Source organism: Glycine max, chromosome 13 (genome assembly GCF_000004515.6).
Source record: "Glycine max cultivar Williams 82 chromosome 13, Glycine_max_v4.0, whole genome shotgun sequence".
Taxonomy (NCBI): domain Eukaryota; kingdom Viridiplantae; phylum Streptophyta; class Magnoliopsida; order Fabales; family Fabaceae; genus Glycine; species Glycine max.
In genome coordinates, this window is record NC_038249.2 from 26,127,399 (window position 1) to 26,152,443 (window position 25,045).

Sequence of the window (25,045 nt, forward strand, 5' to 3'; positions counted from 1 at the left end):
TAATTGGACATCCCCAAATGTGCAAATGCCTTATGTTGGGATTTCCTTGGCTCACACCTAATAGGGATTCTTAGTGACTACTTTAATTGGTATCATAAAAAGATATAAATTGCATTCTTTAATGTCTTTCCCTAAAGCGACTTTGGTAGAGAAGAATTAAACTTCTTATCATATTTGTACAAGTCTAGTTTCATCATTCTGTAACTTTGTTCATGCTAGGTTTCTCTAACATTACATGTTGTAAAAAAAATTCACAATTATTGAATAAAAACACACGGGGACTCCAAACGTTGTACCTTATGTCATATATATCATAGTATTCTCCACAGTCACATTTAACAACCTTAATTTTTTTCCTTTTTCTTAATTGAAGTTCAACTTCAGCTTTGAAAGACTAAATGTCTAGAGGCCAAAACTTCTCATAATTTAAATAAAGAGGAATCATCTATGAAGATAATAAAATACATTTGTTTATTCCATGAATCCATAAGGAATAAAACACAAATATATGTATGTATTAGTTCTAAGACATGCTTAGTTCTTTCAGCACTTGAATTCCTTTTTGTTTGTTTATTTTTCCTTTATATACTCAATGTAGACTATAAGGTCCAACCAATATAAAGGATCCAAAATTTCCTATAACACAAGCATCCAAATTCTCTATTAAGAGATATGACTTAAGCGTTTATGTTATAAAGCGACAAAATTCTCATTTAATTTTAAGTTTTGTACCACCCAAAATTGTCTACAATAGAAACACTCAAATATCCATAAAAGAACTCATAACTTGCAACATTTGAATCACAAGAGAGACTAACTTTATTATTTCTAATTGAACAAGAATAACTAAATTTGTCCAAATCAAAAATAAAATTTGGTCTAATAAACAACTCAATATATGTCTCAACCAAATTCAAATGAAATTGAGTATTTCAAAGCAACATAAAAGTTCCCATAGCTTCCACTGTAACTTTATGTCATCGCCCACATACATGAATATTTCATTATCACTTGACAGATGACTCCATAGGTAGCATCATATAGACATGCTTATGTAAGTAGTATAACCAAAATCTACCCACTAACGTCTTTCTGTACAAAACTAAATTAACTTTAAAATAAATAAAAATGAGAAGTTTACCATTTTCACACACTAAATAGTGTAAATGAGACTTCCTTTTTTTTATATGTCTCATCTTACAAAAGCAACAAGAAATTTTTTTATCTTGTTCTCTAGTTTCTTCTCTAGAAAAAAATTATGCAATATCTTCAACTCTCAACTGACTCCTTTTAAACTCTAAATTTTATACATGTAACTTTGGGATTCAAATACTATGAGTATTTTAAATCATAGTAATAGCAACAACAATTAAAGAAGAGAAAATAAACATACAATGTAAAAATAATCTTTATGGTAAATTTTAAGACCCAAACAAGATACCTAACACACCATTAATCCTCAATTTTTGGATTAAAAAAGACTAACTGCAAGTGGTACTTTCAACACATTGATCAAACATTGATGATAAGTCCTATCAAACAAAGGTTGTTTTTGGACACTCCATTGCTCACATGGAAAACTTATATGATGATTACTCTTGTCAAATAATGATTGTCTTTGAACATTTCATTATTCACATGGAAAATCACACTTTATAATCGCCACATGTTTACCAACGCAAACATATAATTATTCTGCCAAATTGTGTCTTCCTTTAGGCTGAGCACAATTCACATGAATAATTTCTTGTAACATCTATGTAAACTCAATCAAATCAACTTACGCAATAGAGGTTACTATGACAACATGTTGTTTCAATCAATTTAACCAAAAAATACAAGACAATTTAATATAATAAATTGGAGGTCTTAAAATCACACAACTTTCACATATAATTAAGTTATATAAAAATATATATAACATAACATGTAAATATTTTGCATAACATACCTATCAAAAGATACCTAGTACAACATTAATTCTTAGTCTTTGGACAGAGAAATTAATTTGTCATTGGTACTCTCAACACAATAATCAAATATTGACAATAAATTCTATCAAATAATAGTCTTTCTTTGGACTGATTATTATTCACATGAAAATACCTTATAATTGTCACATTTATCATCACATGTATGATATTATTTGGCCAAATTGCATCTTCCTTTGGGCCGAACATAATTCGCATAAATAATTTCATACAAAATCTATGTAATTTTAATCAAATCAATTTTTACAATAGGAATCACTTTGACAATATATTGTGTCAATCAATTTAATTAAAAAAATTACTAGACATGCAAATAAATGAGAATGATCTGTTACGGCTAAATTTACACTCAATCATGATAGCATAAAAATATAAAATATTAATTACGACAAGTAAATATTATATCCTTAAATTATATTTAATGCTATAATTAATTTACTTAAAAAAAAGCTATATCACATCCATAAATAAAACTATCACAAATTCATGAAAGAAATTAAAAAAAATCAAACACAAACAATACAATAAACCTAGACATTTCAAAAATCTCGTGTCAGTGCTTCTAATCTTTATAGTTTGTTCCACCATACCAATGCAAACAAAAGAATGAAAATTAATGCCATGTACACCATGTGATAATGGCATCCAAAGTATTCACAAATTGCACAAAATAACTTTATTAAAGTCATAATCCATGTGGCTTTGAATTCAACGTAAAAAGGTTTCGAAAACCCAAAAAAAGTGCAAAGCTTCCTCAAATATATATGGCAAGCCATGTGAACAAAAGTTATGCATAAAACCCAAAAAGGATGTCGAAAAAACAATAGAATCGAATTCAAACCAAATATGTAACATTGCAATATTTGAATTTACCGACAATTAATATATATTGTTAAAAAAAATAGGATTCATATAACCAAAGCAATTAAGATATAATTAGAATCAAATAACTTTAAATTCCAATAATCTAACAGTAATGGTGGCTCTGATACCACTTGTTGAAATTTTAGGAGATCCTTATAAAATACTAATAACCACCAAGAACACATTATGTTAGGTTATCAAAAAGAGTTTTAGGAATACCTAGATCCATAATGATTGATCAAACAAATGAAGTGGAATTTGAATCTGTAGGTGATTATGATTTGTGCGCTCTTCTTATGATCTGTTACAGAATGTTGTAGAGACAATGGATAACCGGTTAACAATATTACAGGTGGCTTCATGGTTCTTCCTCAACCGGAACATCTTTATTCCTCAATAGGATCTTCGTAACTCTTTAGATGGAGAGAAAAGAAACTATGTGTGACGGTTTGGTATATTGGGGACCATAGCCTTCTTATAACGTGTTAACCTAATAAGGTTTCCATTATTCTCTAATGGGCCAATACTGACATCTACTTATTTAAGTCTATATCATCTGATTTAATTGTTTAACGAACTCACTTAATTTGATCACATAAAATAAAACCCACCAATGATAAATAACTAATATAACTCTCTTATAATATTAGTCCATGTTAATTATTGGAGAGCATGCAAAAACATTCTCCTAGTGAGAGACAATATTCTAAGAAGGGGGTACAAGATTGGATCCATCCTACTCCTTTTGTGATAGGTTCTATGAGATTTATGCTATACTAATCCTAAATTCTACACTAAAAGAGCTAAGAGACATAAACATAAAATTAATCTTCTTCATTCATAATTTCTTACACAATGCATATCCTGTTAAATAGGAGATTTACAAAGAATATCAAGCATACAAATGACACAATCTAATATTTTTAGAAAATATAAAATAAAACTAAATAATATCTAAATCTTCTAATCTATTTGGGACTTTCTAGGCCCATTCCTATATATCATTGCTATTGCCTTTAGTGAGAACCTTGTCCTCAAGGTTCAAAAGAAAATTGAAGCACACCATAAGTAAGCTTTGACACGGTGAGCCAGATGACTTGTTGGGCTTTTCTTGTAGGTTTGTTATGTGTGGATTATTGGGTTGTTGGAGGAGGGGCATGGACGTTGAAAGGAGGGGTGTTGCTAGGTGCACCTAGCACTATTGCTGGTGTACCCATCATATTTCGTTAATGGAAAAAATGCCCTTACACATTTTTCTGGCTTTTTTGGCTAACTGATGCTATAGTAGATTTGATTTTTTTCCACATACGGATGAAGTGAATCCGTAAGATGTATACGGATAAAGTAGATATGTAAGTACAAGGTAAAGCATATGGATGCAGTTCATCCGTATGGTTCATACGGATGAACTACATCCGTATGCTTTAGTTGGTACTTACGGATATACTTCATCTGTATAAACCATATGGATTTACTACATCCGTATAAACCATACGGATGTAGTTCATCTGTGTGGATTTTTTTTAATTAGCTAAATTTTTATTTATTTTAATTATTAATATGTTAAATTAGTGATTTGGTCCCCTTATAGTTTGATAGTTTTTTTTAGTCCCTATAGTGTAATTTTTTTGGAAATTATGAATTATTTAGTTATTACAAATTATATATAGTATAAGTATATAATTTAATTATTTAGGTTGAAATTAGTTATAAATTATAAATTTATTTGTATTACTTGCTAATATATATATAGTTAATTTATTTTGATGATATTTATCAAATTTTGATGGTAAGGTCTAAAATGGAATTAAAATATAAAGTATATGGAATGACTAATATAGGTTTTTGTTTATTGATATATATGACTATGAATTTTAGTTTTGATAATATGGTGTGCACTAAAAGATTAGGTAGACTTGTGTATGATGTATAAATTTTTGATTTGTTGTTAATATGGATGAAGATCAATGGATGTATGACAGCATAATGTCTGAATAAGTTGATATGGATTATCAAAATGAACAAGAATGTGGTGTGAATGAACCACATGTTGATTGTTCGGATGCTTTTAATACTTCTCAGGTAATAATGTTCATTATTGTGAGTGATTTGATGAAATGTATGTCATGTAGAAAACTTAAATTGTCTGGATTGTGTTGTAGGTCTTTGGTACCTAAGATGATGTTTTGCAATAGGCTCGATCAGTTGCTCATAAAAATGGATTTGTTGCAGTCATTATGAGGTCTAACACAGACTAGTAGTAGAGGAAGGAGTTCATTTGTATTAATTGGTTGTGAAAGGAGTGGTCAGTATAGGTGTAGGAAGAAAGATTTTGTTAGAAGAGATACTGAGAGTAGGAAATGTGAGTGTCCCTTCAAGCTTCGTGGGAAACCAGTCATTGGAGGGTAATGATGGATGGTGAAGTTGATGTGTGAGATTCATAATCATGAATTGGCCAAGTCATTAGTTGGACATCCATACGCTGGACGATTGACTAAGGATGAGAAGACAATTATTGCTGATATGACCAAGTTAATGGTGAAACCAAGAAACATTCTGCTAACGTTGAAGGAGCACAATGCCAATAGCTGTACAACAATCAAATAGATATACAATGCAAGAAGTGCATACCGTTCTTTCATTAGTGGAAGTAATACTGAAATGCAACATCTAATGAAACTAAACCCTAACCACTACATATCTACAATTTGTAAAACTATCAATAACATACCACCATATATATTAAACCATAAGCCCTAAACTAAACCCTAAGCTAAAACCTTAACCCTAAACTAAACCCTAACCACTACATATCTACACTTTGTAAAACTACCAATAGCATACCACCATATATATTAAACCCTAAGCCCTAAGCTAAACCCTAAGCCCTCAACTAAACCCTAATCACTAAACACTAATGACTACATATCTACAATTTGTAAAACTACTAATATCATACCACCATATATCTTAAACCCTAAGCCCTAAACCAAACCCTAAACTAAACCCTAATAACTATTTTCATTCAAATATATTAAACATAAAAAACAAAAAACATACCTATTATTTACTATTAAAGTTTAAAATTTATTTCATACCACCATGCAATCATACATATTTTTTTAATAAACACAAAACATACCTATTTTTAATACAAAAAAAACAAATACAAATCAATTTTTCAAAAAATAAATACAAAATTTGCCAAAAAAAAATAAATTAAAACCTTCATACGGATGAATTTCATCCGTATGACTCATATGGATGAAGTTACATTTACAGATGAACTTCATCCGTATGAATCATACGGATAAACTTCATCTGTATGAACATTACGGAATCAATACAAAATACGGATGAAGTACATCCGTATGAAGAAAACCTAATTCCTATTCCTAATCTTCATAATACGGATGAACTACATCCGTAACACTAAACTCAATCCTCTACCCTACATCCGTAACCAAACAAAACCAGCAAAGCAAACACCATTAACGGGGAGAAAGAAGAAACTTACCTCAACAACGGAGCAACACCAAAATGCAGGTCCTCAATGCCACCCAAAGGAGGAGAAGAAGAAGAACACAACGACGTCGAGGAGAAGAAGAACGCAGCCAAGAAGAAGCATAACCTATTGCGCGTTCAATTTTATTTTTAAATTTAAGCCATGGGCATTTTTGCCCATTCAAGTAAAATGCTCGGTGCACCAGCAATTGTGCTGGGTGCACCTAGCAACACCCTGAAAGGAGTGATGAAGTTGGCTTGAAAAATATGACAATTAGTGGATGAGGGAATTAAGGTTGTTTTGGTAGGGGAAATGGACCAAACAAAATGATAGACCTTTTTTTGTGTAGAAGTTTAGGGAGAAAGGAGAGTTGGACGAATCTCATGGGCTAGCATATGTTGTTGCATGTGAGAATAGAAAAGGTTGGTAAATGGGTTGACATACATTAATAGAAAGAAAAGAAACCATGCAAAAGGCATATGGGCTACAACATCAATGGATGGTAATTATTGGAAGCCTAATGATAGTGGAAAATTCAAGAGTGACGTGTGCCATAGGGAATCAGTAGTAATTAAGGTACAACTATCGTTGGAAAAGTTGGGGCAGACTGTAACCACAAAACATGGTTGCAAGGTTGTGAGAAATACACAATGGAAAACCAAAAGTATAGCAAATGGGTGAGTGTAGACACAATAGAGAGAATGAGTCGAATGAGATTCCCTTCCTTTCTCGCTCTTTTTTTAATGTGTGCACACATGGAAACATACAAGATACGTGAGAAGATCCAACGAAGGATAATGCTTAACAATTCAACATCAGGAGCTTTTTTTATTTAAATTAAAAAAAGGGTTTTCCTGTTAAGTGAAAATGAGTAATGGAAGTGAGAGAGAGAGATACCTCACGAATGGTTGCAAGATGCTTAGTTTCTTCTTCAACACGACCAAGCTGAAGCTGAACCTTTTCTCTGGCCCTCTCTCTTTTTTTGCTTTCTTTGCTTTGTGTTGGCCTTGAAATGATGAGGCTACAGTGCTCTGCTTCCTTCCCCTATTGTGAGTGCGCTTCTTATGTTATCTGGGTTGGGTTTCCCCTTTTCTAGCGTCAAACCCCCCTTTGCCTTTATGGACCAAACACATTTACTTTCTATTCCAAAATTAATAATCAAATACCACCAACGTTCAAATAAAAACAAACAAATTTAATTTCTATAACAATCCCTCTCTGCCTCGCAACCACAACAACGCATCGTACGGCATCCCCGAAAAAGGTCTCTGGAAAAAAAATTAGGAAGAAGCTACAAGGCAGCAAAACCATCACCAGATAGGAAGAGCAAGTCTGAAGGGCTACCTACACCATGCACCGCCACCGCGACGTCTCAGTCCTCAGCAGAAATGGTTTTGCCGCCTGGTACTATTTGTTGCCACCGTTGTCGGGTGGAAATGGTAGTGGCTGGCGCAAAGGAGTCACAGATTAAATATTAATTAAAAAATAACGAAAAGGAGAGGAGTCGAAAAGGAGAGAGTCGAAACCCTAGAGAGGAGTCGAAGAGGAGAGGGGGAGACTGAGACTCAGAGAGAGAAAAGGAGGAGTGGAAGAGTCGCAGATTAAATATTAATTAAAAAAACAGCGAAAAGTCTTCTAAGGCGGTTTTTTCAAAACCGTCTTAGAATGACAACCTTCTAAGGCGATTTTCGTAAAATCGTCTTCGTTAAAAATACCTTATTTACAAAATTGTCACCGCCTTATATACTAAGGCGGTTCTTTAGCAACTGATGTCGTTTCACTGTCGTAGAAAGTGCATTTTATAATAGTGAATTCTTTTACAAAATATTTCAAAAACCTTAAAAAAATTCATGTTTATATGCAAGTATATCCATGTAAAGAAAAACATATTAAAATATTATAGATTATAGACTTGATATATGCACAAGGTACAAATTATAATTCTAGTTTTATATAATTAAAACAATATTTAAGGATCATACAAAAATTTATTATTCTCACGAGAGTTTTCGTTATATATTATCATTTATTACTCAATTTGTAAATCTTCAATTATTTTCATATGAGTGAAGTCCCACTTCACTGGTATGAAATGATGAGAGTGGAGCAAAAAGAATAATATATCAAATTAATATATTTTTTCTTAAAAAAAAATTTATTAAAAATATCCTCTCCTACTTATATTTTTTTTCTTAATAAAACCTTTATTAAAAAAAATATGCTATCCTACTTTTGTCTTTTTTTTTAAAACTTAATTTCTTAAAAATATTAAGTGCTGCGGTGCTTTTGGATGCATGCATGCGCACCGTAAGATAACGGTTCCTGCATATTCATATTCATCTTGGTGTGTTTGCGAAAAATTTACTTCCATAATTCAAGTTCCATACATTTCAATACTGATCTTTGTTTCTTTTTTTTTTTTTAACAAGTTCAGAGAAAATGTTAAATTACAATTTTGAGTCCGGTTAATTCCTCAAATCCATGATTTTGAAGTTCCTAATTTTTAATTGTAACATTTGATCTCTTAATTTAAAAAATTGACAATTTTGATTCATTGGTTAGATTATTAACTAATAATTGTGATGGGTAGAGTTAATATGTTAGTTATAAACTATTTTTTTCAAAATTAATTATGAATGAATTAAAAAATATTAATTATTAAATACTGAATTTGGAAAATTAAGGGACTAAAATTATAAATTATTTTGTAGTTTAAATTAGTTAGATGATTTTTTTTTCAATAAATTTACAATCTAATCAAAACATAACTAATTGGTTGAATTTTATTATAATAATAATTATTATTATAATCAAAACATAACTAATTGGTTGAACTTTATTATAATTATTATTATTATTGAACTTAGTTGACTTGAAATCCAACCTTATATTATACTCATCCACAAATTTATGATATAAGATAATTAATGATTAAATAATATTACTAGTGTAAAATCTCTTTATATTGCCATAATCTTTCTCTTTATCTCTTTTTTAAGAGTAGTATAACGTATTTCGATAATCAGCGTCCCAAAATTAAAAGAAAAAAAATTATTGTAAAAATTATAGGAAAAGGCAACAAAAATTATGAATAACACAATTTTACACCACTTAATCAAAATCTTTCTACTTTAAGTGTTTTAACACTAGTTAGCATTTGCCTACTAATTAACAACACACTACTTTCTGATCTTAAATATAAGAAAAAAAACATTTTTGTTTTAAATATAAAAAAAATTAATTAACTTTACCTTATTTAATATTATTATCTCTAGAATATTATTCATTTAATTGAAATTTTAATTTCAATAATTCTTTTTTTATTCTCGATACTAAGTTTTAAAGAATGACAAGTTAAGAGAAATATTAGTTTTTAGTTGAGATTGATGCTATTAATTATGGTTCATTAACTTTTAACATAAATATTTTTTCTTATATTTTAACAAGTACTTAATTACAATGAATATTTTATTCGAGTCTAGAAATTAGAAAATAGACCGAACTAGTTTTTCATTCGAGTCTTGTGTGACCCTCTCCGTGTCTTCACCACACAGCCCAACGACAAATTAAACCGCACTCATAATCATTGAATTCTTTGTTTAAAAAATCTCCATATTCCAAGCTTTGGCCACGTCTTTCTCCTTCCTCTCACTATAAAAAGCCAAAATCCATCAATCATCATCATCATATACAATTATACATCTTCACTTCTCTCCCCGCTCATTCTAGCACATTAATTCTTTCCCTCAACAGATTAAGCTTATAATCATTTCTTGAGCTTTTCTTTCCACCCTCCTTTTAACAATTTCACTTGAAATAGCTCATTCCATAGCAATTCATGATGGACTCGCACAAGCAACTATTTTTCCTCTCATTTCTTCCCCTACTACTTCTACTTCTCTCAGGTATGATTAATTACGATTATATACAAATAACATATCTTAAATATGCTCCTCTATCTTGTTAAGAAAAAACCATATAAAATTAATCTTTGATCATATATATGTAACTATCACTTAATGATTTTCCTTAACCAGTTAGAGCATGTTCTTGTATCCATTTCAAACGAAGCATTGATACCAAAAGGACGCGTTTGTGCAAAAGGACCTACACTCACTTCATTTTGCGTTCAATTAATTGCGTTGAACCGTTGGATTTGTCTTAGAATTTACGCCGCAACAAGTTGAACGGAAAACCAGACATAAACTTAATCAAAAGCCGAAACCTTAACTAATCGAGCTAGCTATATTGTTTGTTCATTATTATTATTACAGGGCATATGGGGCTGCAATTAACTGAGGCTCACTTGCAACGCCATGAGATGAATTATCCCCCGAAAATGTTGTTGGTTTTTGGGGACTCGTATGTTGATACCGGGAACACGAGAATAGATCAAGCTGGATCGTGGAAAAACCCTTATGGTGTAACTTTTCCCGGAAAACCAGCCGGTAGATTCTCCGATGGTAGAGTTCTAACCGACTTCATTGGTACGTGTCCCTCTCTCTCTCTCTGTATGGAACACTGAGAAAGTGCATTTTTCTTCTCTTTCTCAAGAAAAGCTATATATGCGTTTCAAATTCAGATGCTTTGATCAATTCCTATGTATAATGAATAAAGGAAAATAATTAAGTATATGCTTTCGTGACACCTCCGCAGGTGTAAATTGCTTTCGGAGAGATAACAAACAAGAGATAGAAATTAATAAATATAAGAAATAAAAAATACACATATTGTGATGAGAGTATAAAAGTTGAATGTAAGAAATTAAAATCAGAATTGATGATGAATAATTACAACAATATGTGACCCTACTGATCATAGTTTTTGCATGGGTGGGGTTCATTTCTTCGCTGGCTTTCCCACTTTATCTTTCTTGTGCAATATATTATCTATAAGATTTGCGGATATGTGTCTGACTTTAGTCACGTTATTCGGAGCCAGTGAATTGCTACATTATTGAGTGGGATAAGAGAACATAAAAAAAGTTACATTATTGTGCTTGTGCTGTCTTATTTTTAAGACAATGTTCATTATTACAGTCATGTTTCCCGTTAAGACGACTATACATACCCATGTTGCATACTTCGCATTTTTTTGAGTAAAAAAAACTGTTTCTTACACATTTTTAGTTACTAAATTCTAATTTTGGAATTCTAACAGAAATCACGTACATGATAAGGATCTCCCTCCCTCTTTTTCTTTTTTATTACACATAGATAACTCATTTTGATCACATGGAAATACTGCTAGAGCATTCTTTACTTTTTCAACTCACGTTTAGTCAGCCAGATACACTTTCGTCTTTATACAACCTGTAACTCATGATTTGAAGTTAAATTTAAGACAACCTATGAGTAAGTAATTTTTTTATAGAAAAATTTTAATTGTTAATATTTTTAGTTTTTGTTATCAGCAAGATTCGAACTCATAGCTGTTTTCTCTTTCATTCTCCCTTTACCCCTAGACTAATCTCTACCTGTGAGTAAGTAATTAATATATAATTTCATAATAAATCTTCTCTAAAATGTATAGCTAGTATATATTTTTCAATCTTACATTTGAACAAGTCTTCTCCTAAACTTTTTCCTATAAAAATAAACAAGTCCTTCGGCTTTAACGTATGGATATTTTTCTTTCCTTGGAGCTTTTATCACCACTAGTCCTGTTCTAGCTGGACCGCTACAGCTTTCTCCGTAAAAGCACCTTTGGACCGTTATGCTATGTATCATTTATTTATTGATTTGAAAAATGTTACTAAATGATATGAACTGACTAAACTAAATGTGAAGATAAATGAAAATAATATTATATTTTATCAGTTTTTATTACTAGCAATTTTTTGGTTTGTACTAAAATATCATAGCAGATAGCTTTAATACAAGGATGTTTCAGCCAATTAATTACTAAATTCTTATTCATAGAGTTATATTATTCTTAACTAATTTTAAAAATCCTATTTTTTTTCATGGCATCAACTAATCAACCAATTTATCTCACACGTTTTCTCTTTGTTATATAAAAATTCACATAAAGATATTGTACAAATACATTTTTTTTTAATTCATAAGTTTTTTTTTTTGTCTTTCTGATCCATCTTGCAACACCTAATTAATTATGAAACTATATACTGGTGCAGCTAAGTATTTGGGAATCAAATCGCCAGTTCCGTACAAATTCAGGAAACTGATGCTGAAACAATTGAAATCTGGGATGAATTTTGCATATGGTGGCACTGGTGTGTTTGACACGTCCTCCAAAAACCCAAACATGACAATCCAAATCGATTTTTTGAAGCAATTGATAAAAGAACATGTGTACACGACCTCAGATCTGAACAACTCAGTGGCCTATGTTTCCGTAGCTGGAAATGATTACAATTTCTACTTGGCCACAAATGGATCTATTGAGGTAAATTAACTCGAATAGTTTTATACTAGTTGCCTGTTGTTTTCTCCATGGGTGTGAATAAACATTTGCAAACTAGGGTTTTTTATGCTTTTTATTTTGTAAAATTAAATTTGAAATTAAGTAATTCATATTTTTATATTTTATTTACAAAAATATATCGTCTCAAAAAAACTATAATGAAAAATAATGTAAATTTTAACCTTGGGCGCAAGTTACATAGAAGCTGCAACTAGTCACGTTTACAAGTACTTTATGTCTTTAAAAAGAATGCTAACATCCTATGCTTATTCACTGATCACAGCTAATACACAAAAGAGGATCGAGTATTACCAATATAATTTTTAATACATTTCTTATAGCATACTTTTTCATAGTTAAAATTTATTTAAAACTGTTAAATTATTTATAAGTAGAGTTCATTAAATAAAGATGAGATTTACACAATTTTATAGTTTCGCAGCTTCGCGACTAGGGGGACCTGTCATAGAAGCTTTGTCCTTTGTACAGAGATTATTATGAATTTACTAAATGACTAGCGGAACACTAGCTAAGCTAAAAAAGAGTATTAATTACCTTCAATCAAATCAATAGTCAATAATAAAGATTGTTATCAAAAGGATGTATTAAAAAATGTGTTGTTATTTTTTTTAATTAATCTATAGGAATCCAAAATAGATTTAGGAGTTTTACACTATGCTCAACCAATTGATTAGCTAGACTTCTCCTTTTAGTGTTGCTACTATTTTAATTATTCATATTCATTTTACTTACTAAATTTTCACTTTTCCCCCATTGAATGTATATAGGGTTTCCCGTCTTTCATCGCCTCAGTGGTTAACCAAACTGTCACTAACTTGCTTCACATCCAAAGGTTGGGAGTGAGAAAAATTGTTGTGGGTGGTCTACAACCCCTTGGATGTCTTCCTTCCTCCACAGCCTTATCTTCATTCCAACAATGTAATAGCACATTCAACGACCTCATAGGTCTCCACAACAAACTATTGAACCAAGCCGTGACCAAGTTGAACCAAAAAAGCAAGGATAACTCCACCTTCATAGTTCTTGACCTTTTCGACACTTTCATGTCAGTGTTAAACCACCCATCTACCAATAACATTAAGGACCCTCTCAAGCCTTGCTGCGTAGGGTTAAGTAGCCAAGATTTTTGTGGGAGCGTGGACGAGAGAAATGTTAAGCAATATAAGGTTTGTGACAGTCCCAAATCAGCTTTCTTTTGGGATCTCTTGCACCCAACTCAAGCAGGTTGGCATGCTGTGTATAATAAGTTGCAAACGACGACGAGTGCTCTTCGTCGACTTCGATACTAAAGAGTAGAGAGTTATGCATCATAGCTATTTCTAGGCCTTTTGTTTGTTGTATTTTAATAATGCACCCTCTTTTCGTTTGTTGATTTATCCTCAAATTCTGATTTGTTTGTATTTATCCCAAATGGTTTCTCTTTTATGGGTGCAATGTTTAAACAGATAGTTCTTTTTGTGAGAGAAATAAATCTGTAAGTTAGTGAATCTGTTTTGAAATTATTGTTATTTAATGATAATTTATCGAAACAAAATTGAAAATGATTCGGTTAAATTTATAGCATACTAATAATGGTTAGTCATAATGAAGTGAAATATAAAGACCAAACAAATTTTAATTGCAAATACGTAATCAAATCTTGGAGTTGATATTCTGAGGAAAGAATTTACTACTGAAAAAAGTTTCGGGAAAACATGTATTTAAACAATTGAACTAAATTCTTTGGTTAATTAGGTGTAAAATAGGAATTATATATTATAAGATTTTAAAAAAATATTAAAGATAATTTTTAATTGGTTGATAATATAAAATTACTGTGTATATCAAAATTAAATTCTTAAAAGTATGTGTTGAATATTTTTCCTTTTAATATTTTTTTCTTTCTATGAATATCAATTAGATGTGACTTTTTGTTTTTAAAGATTGAACTTGAACAACACCAAACAAGTGAATAAATTGATGTGGAGTTGTTTAAGTTTAAAGATCTTAAGTTGGAGTCTGAATATGTAACTATTACGTATTTAAAGAAAATATTTTATTATAATGATTTTATTTAATTTGAACATGATTGTTGAAGGATAAATGTAGTTTTAAAAAAACAATCACACTTCACCTTTCAGGAAAACAATAGCTTGGTTCTCAAATCTAGTAAAGGCGGTAATATATTTTATCTATCAAGGGATTATACCGTCCATTTTCACGTATACTTTAAAATTGATTAAAAAACACAAATGGGCCTCTATAAAAACCTCAAGCTGATCACAAGCTAGGCGAAAAAGAAAAAAACAAACAAACAAAACCTATATATCTAAAAAATAACAAAACAGACATGTGGCCTATGAGGTTTCTTGAATACAAAGCCCGCCCAGAAAAACAGAGAAAATAGAAACAAATCTCAATTGGAACAAATAAAAAAAAATGAGCCCAATTGGACTCTAGGGGGAGTGTTGAAAAATTAGAATCCCACACTGGTTGGAATAAGACAAAAGCAAACAGTTTATAAGTTGGGTGGTTGTGTCTAAATGTAGTCTAGAATATTTTTGGACCAACTCCAACTTATTGATCAAATTGGACCTGATATAAAATTCAATAAATTACTAGCAATTGTTTCCTGCACCTTCCATCACCTTCCAAAAATTCTTAAATAGTAAAAAATATCTCTAATCTTAACACCTCTTGCGTGCTCTCCCTCCTTAAATAATACAGTGACAACTTGAAAAGTCCTCCTTAAATAATACAGTGACAGCTTGAAAAGGAATAACAGAGAAGTCAGATCTTCCAAGCACCCCCTCTTCCCTGCCAATTCTTGCATCGTCGTCCTCTTTTACCAAAAAGGTTCGATCCTCCATCGTGAGAGAGGTTGTTGAGTTCAAATTTCACATTAGAATTGTGATTTGGTTCTTGCAACGATTGTGTTTGCATTTGCATCTAATTATGATCTTCTCCCTTTGGTTCGCCCTTGCACTGTATCCTACATTGTTTCTATCATGTTTGTTGTCACACACGAAGTGTGGCCAATAATGCCATCGACATGCATGATGTCATCAACAGATGAAACATGCTTCACATAGGCATGACAAAATAAACACAAATCTTATAATACTCGCAAAAGTATCCGTAAGTCAGAGGATGATTACTCACTTATTAGAGTTAGGGATAGGTGTGGATATGAGTACAGTAGTACCTGTTCCGTTCCGCACATGTCATATATATGTATGTGTAAATAATTTATATTATACATATACTTTTATGTAAAGAAAAATTACATTTTTCTAATTCAGTTGATATTCTAAAGTCACGGTTTATGTTTTTCAATTCAAGTGTTGGTGTTGTAATTAAGGTTATTAGACTAAGATCTATCATATTGATTTTGGTTTGTAAATTTCATATTAACACTTTTAAGTTAAGGCCAATATTATCCATATGCTTCCAAATAACATTTTGGTTTTGAATTGACTTATAAATCTCAAACATTATTTTGTGCAGCATGATGGTATTATATTTAACATATATTATATTATATTTGATTCATTCTATTTAAGAATAAATTTATATATGTATATCGTCATCACATAATATTCAAGTTTAATTATAGATTTTGTTAAGCAATTAAAAATCAATTTGTTGAATTGGTTATATTTGTAATGTTGTTTATTTATGACTTAAGTTTGAATCAATCAATGTTATGTTTGTTTGTTTCTAATATTATGTGAGGTTGCTTAGATTATATAAGAGTGAATTTTTAATTTATTTTAGTAATTTTTAATTAATATATTTTTTATTTATTAAATTTATATATAATAAAGTGAGTTACAAGTGTGAATATGGACATATAGATACCTAACAAGTACGTGATAAAGATTAAAGTTGTTACGTGTACTAATATGAGACTAGGTATGGGTATTTTTTTAAACGTGGATATACGGATAAGTACTATAGAACCTTATCCATTATCATCCCTAACTTCAAAGGCAAAAGCTCCAATGAGATCTGCTTCTCCACATCGATGTTTCTCCAAGGTTCCACCATCACTTTGGAATTTTCTTCATAGATCGGAGAATCGTGGGAAGGGGTTTAACTTTGATGCAAACAATTGAAAATTCTTGGTGGTTTCTATGACAGGACTACTTGAGGTTGGGGGTTTTGTCCACAGGACTACTTGAGTCTTTTGGGAGGTGAAAAAATAAATTGGAGGTGAAAGAGACAAATGCCTAAGTTGCTGCTATGGATATGTCAACATTGTCATAGACACTTACTATGTACACATCTCAATTTTACTAAGCACACCTCCTGTCCCTTCTCTTTATTTTTTAATTACCCTTTTTATCCTAAACCGTTATACCCCTTGGACCCCCTTTTTATCTTCCATAAACCTGTCTCTTGTTCGCACTCACGCTCTACAGTGTCGTCCATCTCAATTTCGTCTTGTCTTTGTCTTCTGTAACTCCATCACGTACAGGTCATCCTAAACCCTCTCTTCTTTCGCAGCTATTCTTTCCAGAAACATAAAGTGTAGACAATTGCCACTTGGGAATTGGGATAGTCTCAGTTAGTCTTGGGATGTTCATGAACCCATTTAATCCAATGAAAACCGAAAAAACCAACACAAGAAACTGAAAATCTAATAAACCAAAAATCAAACGGATAACAAAATTGAAAACAGAAATTTTATATTAGATTTGATCGGATTTCAGATTTAATATTCAAAATGGATCATATCTTAACCAAATTTATATATATATATATATATATATATATATATATATATATATATATATATATATATATTCATAATTTGATGATATCACTTTATGTTTATATTTTTATTTCTTATATATTTGTCACATTCTCATATAACTTATACCTATTTAATTAAAGATAATTTTTTATTAATTATTTTAGTTAAGATGCTAAATATAGTTATATAATGACATAAAAATAAAATATTTGATATTTTAAATAAATTTTTATTAAATTTGTAATATATCATTATTTATTTAATCTTTTCTCAAAAAATTAAAAATATGATTAAAACTAAAAATTGATCTGATCCAGACCGCATCAAAATTGATTGAATAATAAATTAAAGTAATTATTTTCTTTATAACCAATTCAATCCATTCGGTCAATATCCTAGTTAGTAGGGAATACCCTAGTTAGCCTAGTATGTGATTGTGATGGGTTAGAAGCACTGTTTGACACTTTAACCCAACTTATTTTAGCACTAGGATCACCATGTAGATTTAACAATTGTGTTAAAGCACAGACCAACCAATATAGGGGGTGACACCTAGGGATGAATATGAGTCGAGCCGTTTGTCAACGGCTTATGACTCAATCTATTTAAGGCTCGGCTTGACTTGTTTACTATAAAGGTTAAGCTCAAGCTTTTTAAAAAAAAATTAGATAAAAAGGCCAAAGTCAAACTATAAAAAAAGCTTGTTAAGCTTGATAAGCCGACTTGTTTAAATAATAATAATAATAACTATTATCTATACCATTTTCATGGAATTACGAATAACATGGTGAAGTGACATAAAGTGCTTAGAGAGTTCACTTGCATGTGAAAAATTTTCAAAAAGAAAAAAGACTCAAGTTAAAAGCATAATGCAACCAGATTAATACTTCCAAAGAAAAGAATATTTTGTAAAGACATTTTTAGACAATTTAAATATTTTTATTTGGCTATATTAGTATAAATCATCTCTAATCCATACATTTTTTAATATTATGCTCTTTTTTTCATTTTCTTTTGATATACTTTGTGTTTAAATAAGTTGAATTTAATATGATTTTCTTTATCAATTATTTTTGGATTTGTACATTATTTATACCAAATTTTATAAGTTTCTTTTTTTAATTAATATTTTATTAGGTTTTAGCTCGTAGGTCAAGCCAGACTTTTATGCAAGCTGAGCTGAACCTTTAAAAAAAGTCTATGACAGATAATGAATCAAGCTCAAGCTTTGAGTATTCAACTCAAGCCGAGTTCAAGCCTAATAAAGCTTGACTTGACTCATTTCCACCCCTATTAACACCTTATGCATATATTAATATATACACGCTTCAAGTTTTAATTTATAGTAATTATCATACGTGGGGTTCTATGATGGTGGTTGTTATGTAGCGATACGCACGTGTGGGTCAGTAGAATATATTAGCTATGTTGTTGATTGGGGTATAGGATAGTACCACAAGGCACAAAATACCTATATTTTTATAAATTATAATTGTTGTTTACATATTTTTATATTTTCAAAATGTTTAATATTTTTTCATTGTCAATATTATAACTTAGAAAAATAAAGTGATAAAAATTAATATTTATTTATTTTCTTTTTATTTCTTATAACTTTTTACATTCATTTAAAAAAGAATTATCTTATGGGAAACAACACTACTTTTTTATGGATGCAAAACTAAAATTTATTAAACGTATATTAGCTCATGGATCACAATTAGAACTTTCTCATATGAAATAGAAACACAAGAATGGTTGAGTCTAAAATACTAGTTAACAAGTAAAGTGCTCACACGAGTGACAAATGTATTACAATATGAACTTGATAAGTTGATGTGATTTTTTTTTTACTTTTTTTTATTATTGTTTGAAATAAAAACTAGCTCTAATTTTATGCATAAAACTGATAAATTTTTGTGTAATTTTTTATTAATTAATTATTGAAAATTAATATATATTTAAATAATTACAAAAGAAGAAAAAGAATTCAATCCCAATTTAAGAGAGTTCTAAATCCGTCCCTGTCCCCAATGCCATCTTGTGGCCTCATTGATGCAATATATCTATCCCGCATGATCCATGGGAACAATCTCATGTGCCAACATGCCAACATTAGGCCTATGACCATTCAAATAAATATTTTTTTTCCTTTTTATCTATTTAAATAAAAAAATTATTATTATTTATTTCTATAAATTCCTTATGTTTCATTTCTCTTATTTCACTCTTCATTCAAAATAAATAAAAAGTGTTGAAAATAACAAATTGAAGTTTGAAATTTGTTTATATCAAGCTATAATTTTTCTATATGAAAAAGGATCAATTTATAGTGATGTAATTTTAATAATTATTATATAATTTTTATAATTGATATAGAATGTGATTTTTATTGATCTAACAGTTAAATTATATTTATATATTATTAAAATCATTTGTGTTAAATTTTATTAATAACAACAAAATAATAAAATGATGTATATTTTAATATATTTTAAAATTTTTATAATATATTAATTTTAATTTATATAAAAGAAGTAGTAAATGATTTTACATTAATATAAATTTTTACATGGAACTTTCAATCTAACTATTAATTTTAAGAAACTGTTATCAAGTTAAAAGTTATATAATGGATGTATATATAAATGAAATCTTCATTAACATAATTAAAGAACCTACATGATTTAGATTAATTGGTAAATTCAAACTTCATCATTATTGTTATACAAAAGAAAAAGTACAGCAAGGGTGAGTACGTAATACTTTTTTCACACAACATATCTAGTTATACAAACACAAATATAATAATGACAAAATGTTTAACATAAACTTATTTCTATATATTTTTTGTCCATTACATCAATCATCACACTTGTCACTTTCTCACTCTTTTGTGTCCACAACTTTATTCCTAAGACTCCCAAATAATACATCTTCTTAAATATCGGTGAAAAACAAAAGTAATTATCAATTAAACAATATTCTCCCACATCTCTCTCTCAAGCACACACAATGCCATAAGAGATACTATTTAATGCAAACTATTATGATTTAACTAAAAACGAAAAAATATTATAGTTCTAGTCATGTATTTATGTATAATCTGGATCCATCTTTACACTTCATATAATTGAATTTTTCAATTTACATGAAAAAAATCAATCAATATTATTCAATTATATGTCTGTAGAGATTAATTTAGATCATAGCAAGTTGTAGTTTTAGAGAATATTCAATAATTTTTCCTAAAGTGCTTCTCTTTCTTGCTGGGAGGCAAAGTTGAGCTTTCACAATGAGCAACATGTTGGCCTTGTGCATCCCAGCATGCTTTCAAGCTGCTTAAACTCTCAATCCAAAACACCATCAGCCACAAATGTATCGGTGTCATTGCTGCGATGCCATGACCAATGTGCATGTGTTTCGTTCACTATTCTCAACCTTCCATGACCAAAGCTTGGCTCCTGATACAAAGAAAGTGGGCTAGGAGGCTTCTTAAACCTGTTTCAACAATCAACACATGTCTGTTGCTAAGTTTTGTTAACTTGTCTTGGAATTAAATCCTCAATAACGAAATAGGTAATATAAAAAAATGTTAATTAAGGACTTACATCACTTGTCTCTATTACTTCTATCCTGATACCAATTTTTTTTTTATATATATAGAAAATAGCACGTTAACAGGAACAATGATAATAAGCAATTAATTAAGTATGAAGAGAGAATGTTGTTGCTTTCAATAACATGTAATTTCTTAACTGAAAAGATAGGGAAGGTAATAAAAATGGAAACAATTGATTTCAATCCTATATATGAGTCCCGAGAGAAACATATTTTATAAAAGTATAAACAAACTACTAAATTTCATAATTAACATTAAGCAAAAAGTTAATCAAGGTATATATTTCACTTTAATGTAAGTCCCTCGCGGTTTCCTCCATCCCCAATTGTCACGTACAACGGACCACATGAATCAGTCTTATTGTCGAAAATTCGAGTCTGCAATTAAACCAATAAAAATTAGAAAATAAAAACGAGAAAAAGCAAAAGAAAAAACAATAGAAGTATCGTGATAAAACTAAGTTTAATTACTCATTTGATTTTTATACTTACATAAATTTTACCTTTTAGTTTCTATATTTAAAAATCATCATTATACTATTATTTTTAATGTTTTCTAGTCCCTAAAATGGATAGATAAATTATATGTACAGGGACTAAACCAAAATAAAAATGACACGTGTAAAGATTAAAATGAATGGTTTTTAAGTATCGGACCTAGAAGATAATATTTGTTTATCATTAAAGACTAAACGAGCAGTTAAACAATAAAAGTATAATATGACTTACAAAACGCTCATATGCATGAACATGTCCAGCAAAGACCAAGTCAACACGAGCCTGATAAAGCAACTCTTCCATGGCTTGTCTTATGTCTTCACCTTCACCTTGATGTGCCTCATTAGTATTATACCAAGGTGCATGCAACAAGGCAATCACCCAAGGCGTCCTCTTCCTATCAATCTTACCTAGGTCAGATTGAAGCCATGTGTATTGTTGGGTGTGTGCATCAAAATCAATGTAAGAGCCCAACATGATGACGTGGGTGCTAGCAACCTCAAATGAGTAGTAGAGGTTTGAGGTGGAGCCACTTTCCTTGTATGGCATGTGGTTGGATAATAGGAAAACTTTCAATCTCATGGTTGCCTTTGGTAACCATCCATGGTCTATGACTAGCGTAGGGTTCCACCAAACGGCCAAAGGAGTCCCATAGAGCACTACTAAAAAAAGATCTTCTACATCGGTTCTAATGACCTTTCTACATTGGTTATGACAAGTGGTGGTAACTTAGTGTCGTTGAATAACGACATCGGTTGAAGGACCGTCTTTGAAGGGGGACTGTTCTACATCGGTTGTGTAGCTACAACCGATGTAGAATGTGAGTTTTCTACATCAGTTCTAAGGATGAAACCGATGTAGAATGGGTAGGAATGGATGCAGTTTCTACATTGGTCTTCAGTTAACCAATGTAGAATGGGTAGGAATGGGAAGGTTTCTACATCGGTTATCAGTCAACCGATGTAGAATTGGAAGGGTTTTTACATTGTTTATCAGTCAACCGATGTAGAATGAGGAGATTTTCTATACATCGTTTATCATTGAACTGATGTAAAATGGGTAGGAATGAGTGCGATTTCTACTTCGGTCTTCAGTCAACCGATGTAGAATTGGAAGGGTTTTTACATCATTTATCATTCAACTGATGTAGAATTAGGAGATTTTCTACATCGTTTATCAGTGAACCGATGTAGAATAAGGCTTTTTTTTATTATTTTTGCGAAATTTATAAACCCAGGTCAAATTTCAGCTATTAAATTAGTTAATGAATAAGTACAAGAAGCTAGTTGCTTATATGTAATACAATACAAATATAATGAAATTCAACAAAATATTTTGAAGCTATATGTAATACAATACAAATACAATGAAATTCAACATAATATTTTGAATAAGACTAATTTCCTAACCAACAGTCTGTATAGGTGTTACACCTCCAATTTCAATTGAAGTGGCAGGAATGGAATCCATGACACAATGCATTCTCCTAGGACCCTTGCACGTTGTATAGATTGTAAGTATAACATGGTAGGAATATAAAAAAATGCATAGTAAGCTAATATATTTTCAGCAAACACTTTGGTTGCACAAAGTCAAAGTAGTAATGTCCACCAAAGCAAGTTTGATATCTCTCATAATATATCCCACCACAACTAGGCAGCACAAGAAAACACAACTCAATGTAAGATGCACTAAGTATGCCAATAATAACAATGACAATACCCACACGCCACTAAAAGTGGTCCTTGACAATGTTGTTCAGTATGAATTAGAGAGTAAAAAAGATGCCATTAACATTAAAGCAGTTTAACAATACAAGATACGAAAAACACTACATTAATATAAGAAAAACACTACATTGAATAACAAAATGCATATTTTCCTAAGTTTTGAAACAAAATCAACTGATTTGAAAGAGGGAGAATAGAAGATCAATAGTTAATAGAATAATGACCCAAAGAAAGTGTAGAAACAATACCCATTTATTGTTATAAACTCACACTGGAATTCTGTTTCTTCTTTAAGTAAAATTTCACCAAATGTGGCTGCACACACACAAATAATAAGCTACGCAACCAGGAGGGAAAATGTCAACTTATGAAATAGCCATGTCATGTTGGAAATACTAAACTAGTATTAGTCATGGCCAGTAGAAACAAAAGACTTACCATATTTTTCTTTGATTCAGGAGAGGTGGTGGGCGATTTTAACCTAGCAAACAACTCCTGCATAAATGTATTGTCATCCTTCAATAAAGAAACAACCTAAAAATAACAGAGTAGTCAAAACAAAATATATAACAGTCACTATATTATATGTTAAGCCTTCTTTCCATACAAATCAAAATCTTACAATGGCATTGTTTGCATATATTATGGAGTTAAGATTTGCAACAGTAGCCTCATCCAATACTCTAGCCAAAACAACATCCTAAAAGCAGAAAATGAAGATAAGGAACAAATCACAAATAAACAAATAGAGTAAACAAGGAAAGGCTTAGAAGGAGGAAACCTTCAAAAAACCAACTCTATATGTCAGATGTATCTTTGATAATACAGTTGTATTTTTAAAAGGTATGGCCTACAAAAGAAAATAGTTAAATACTATGAGTAAGAAGTAAAATTTTGTTGCATATGTAGAGATCTACCTATCACCTAGCTTCTCTCCCAAAATAGAATAAATTATCAGATCCCAAAATATACCTCTTTAAAAATAACATGCTCCTTTAAGAATTTATGATGATGTTTAACATGGGAAACCTCTGGATCATCTAAAATGACATGAGATTCAAGAAAACTCATTTTTAGTGTTTTTTTACTACAGTAGAGTCACTACACACACATGCACACACACATGTATAACACATAATATGTTCAAAGGCTAACACCAAAAAACTCATTTTACAAGGTTGAAGATAAAATCATGTAATGAACTCACACTCAAGGGCACCAATAATGTCCATCATAAACTCATCCCTGAATATTCACTCAATAATTTGTGTACTATTAAGCAAAACTGCAAGAGAAACAATCATATATCAGAAATGGACAAAGAAATGTCAACAAAGTGACAAATGTTCTTGGCATAAAAGTAAATATTGACTGATCCCTCTGACTATTTTGTAAATCATGTGAAGGCCATCGATATTTTCCAAGTCTTCACAAACTCTAAAAACATCCATGAGCTTCCCAAAAAAATCTTGCTGCATTGGAAATGTAAATTACAAAGGGAAATCTAAAATATACAAGGAGAAAAAAGGATGAAATTTACATAATTCTAATTTCTAAGGCACTCTGACATACAGATGATCAATGTGATGTGTGCAGACTTTAGAATAAAAAAACAAAAATAAATGTACTGGAATTGACTCACTACATAATC

General features: G+C 30.5%; 1 protein-coding gene and 1 pseudogene across 1 annotated transcript; one reads left to right on the forward strand and one right to left on the reverse strand.

Annotated features, from left to right (window-relative positions):
• Positions 1-9,991: 9,991 nt before the first annotated feature.
• LOC100789208 (GDSL esterase/lipase At5g03610) lies at positions 9,992-14,294 on the forward strand. The gene is made up of 4 exons (XM_003542549.5): positions 9,992-10,265; positions 10,635-10,847; positions 12,497-12,768; positions 13,575-14,294. The coding sequence occupies exons 1-4, from the start codon at positions 10,199-10,201 to the stop codon at positions 14,094-14,096; spliced, it is 1,074 nt and encodes a 357-aa protein (XP_003542597.1). The 5' UTR covers positions 9,992-10,198; the 3' UTR covers positions 14,097-14,294.
• A 6,587-nt stretch (positions 14,295-20,881) lies between these two features.
• On the reverse strand, positions 20,882-24,465 carry LOC100789370 (purple acid phosphatase 22-like; annotated as a pseudogene).
• Between the last annotated feature and the right edge of the window lie 580 nt (positions 24,466-25,045).

Bases quoted from the DNA above. Each gene is read 5' to 3' on its own strand.
- LOC100789208 (XM_003542549.5), top strand. From the start codon at position 10,199: ATGATGGACTCGCACAAGCAACTATTTTTCCTCTCATTTCTTCCCCTA. The intron at 10,266-10,634 runs GTATGATTAATT...TTATTATTACAG, and splicing joins ACTACTTCTACTTCTCTCAG to GGCATATGGGGCTGCAATTA. The intron at 10,848-12,496 runs GTACGTGTCCCT...ATACTGGTGCAG, and splicing joins AGTTCTAACCGACTTCATTG to CTAAGTATTTGGGAATCAAA.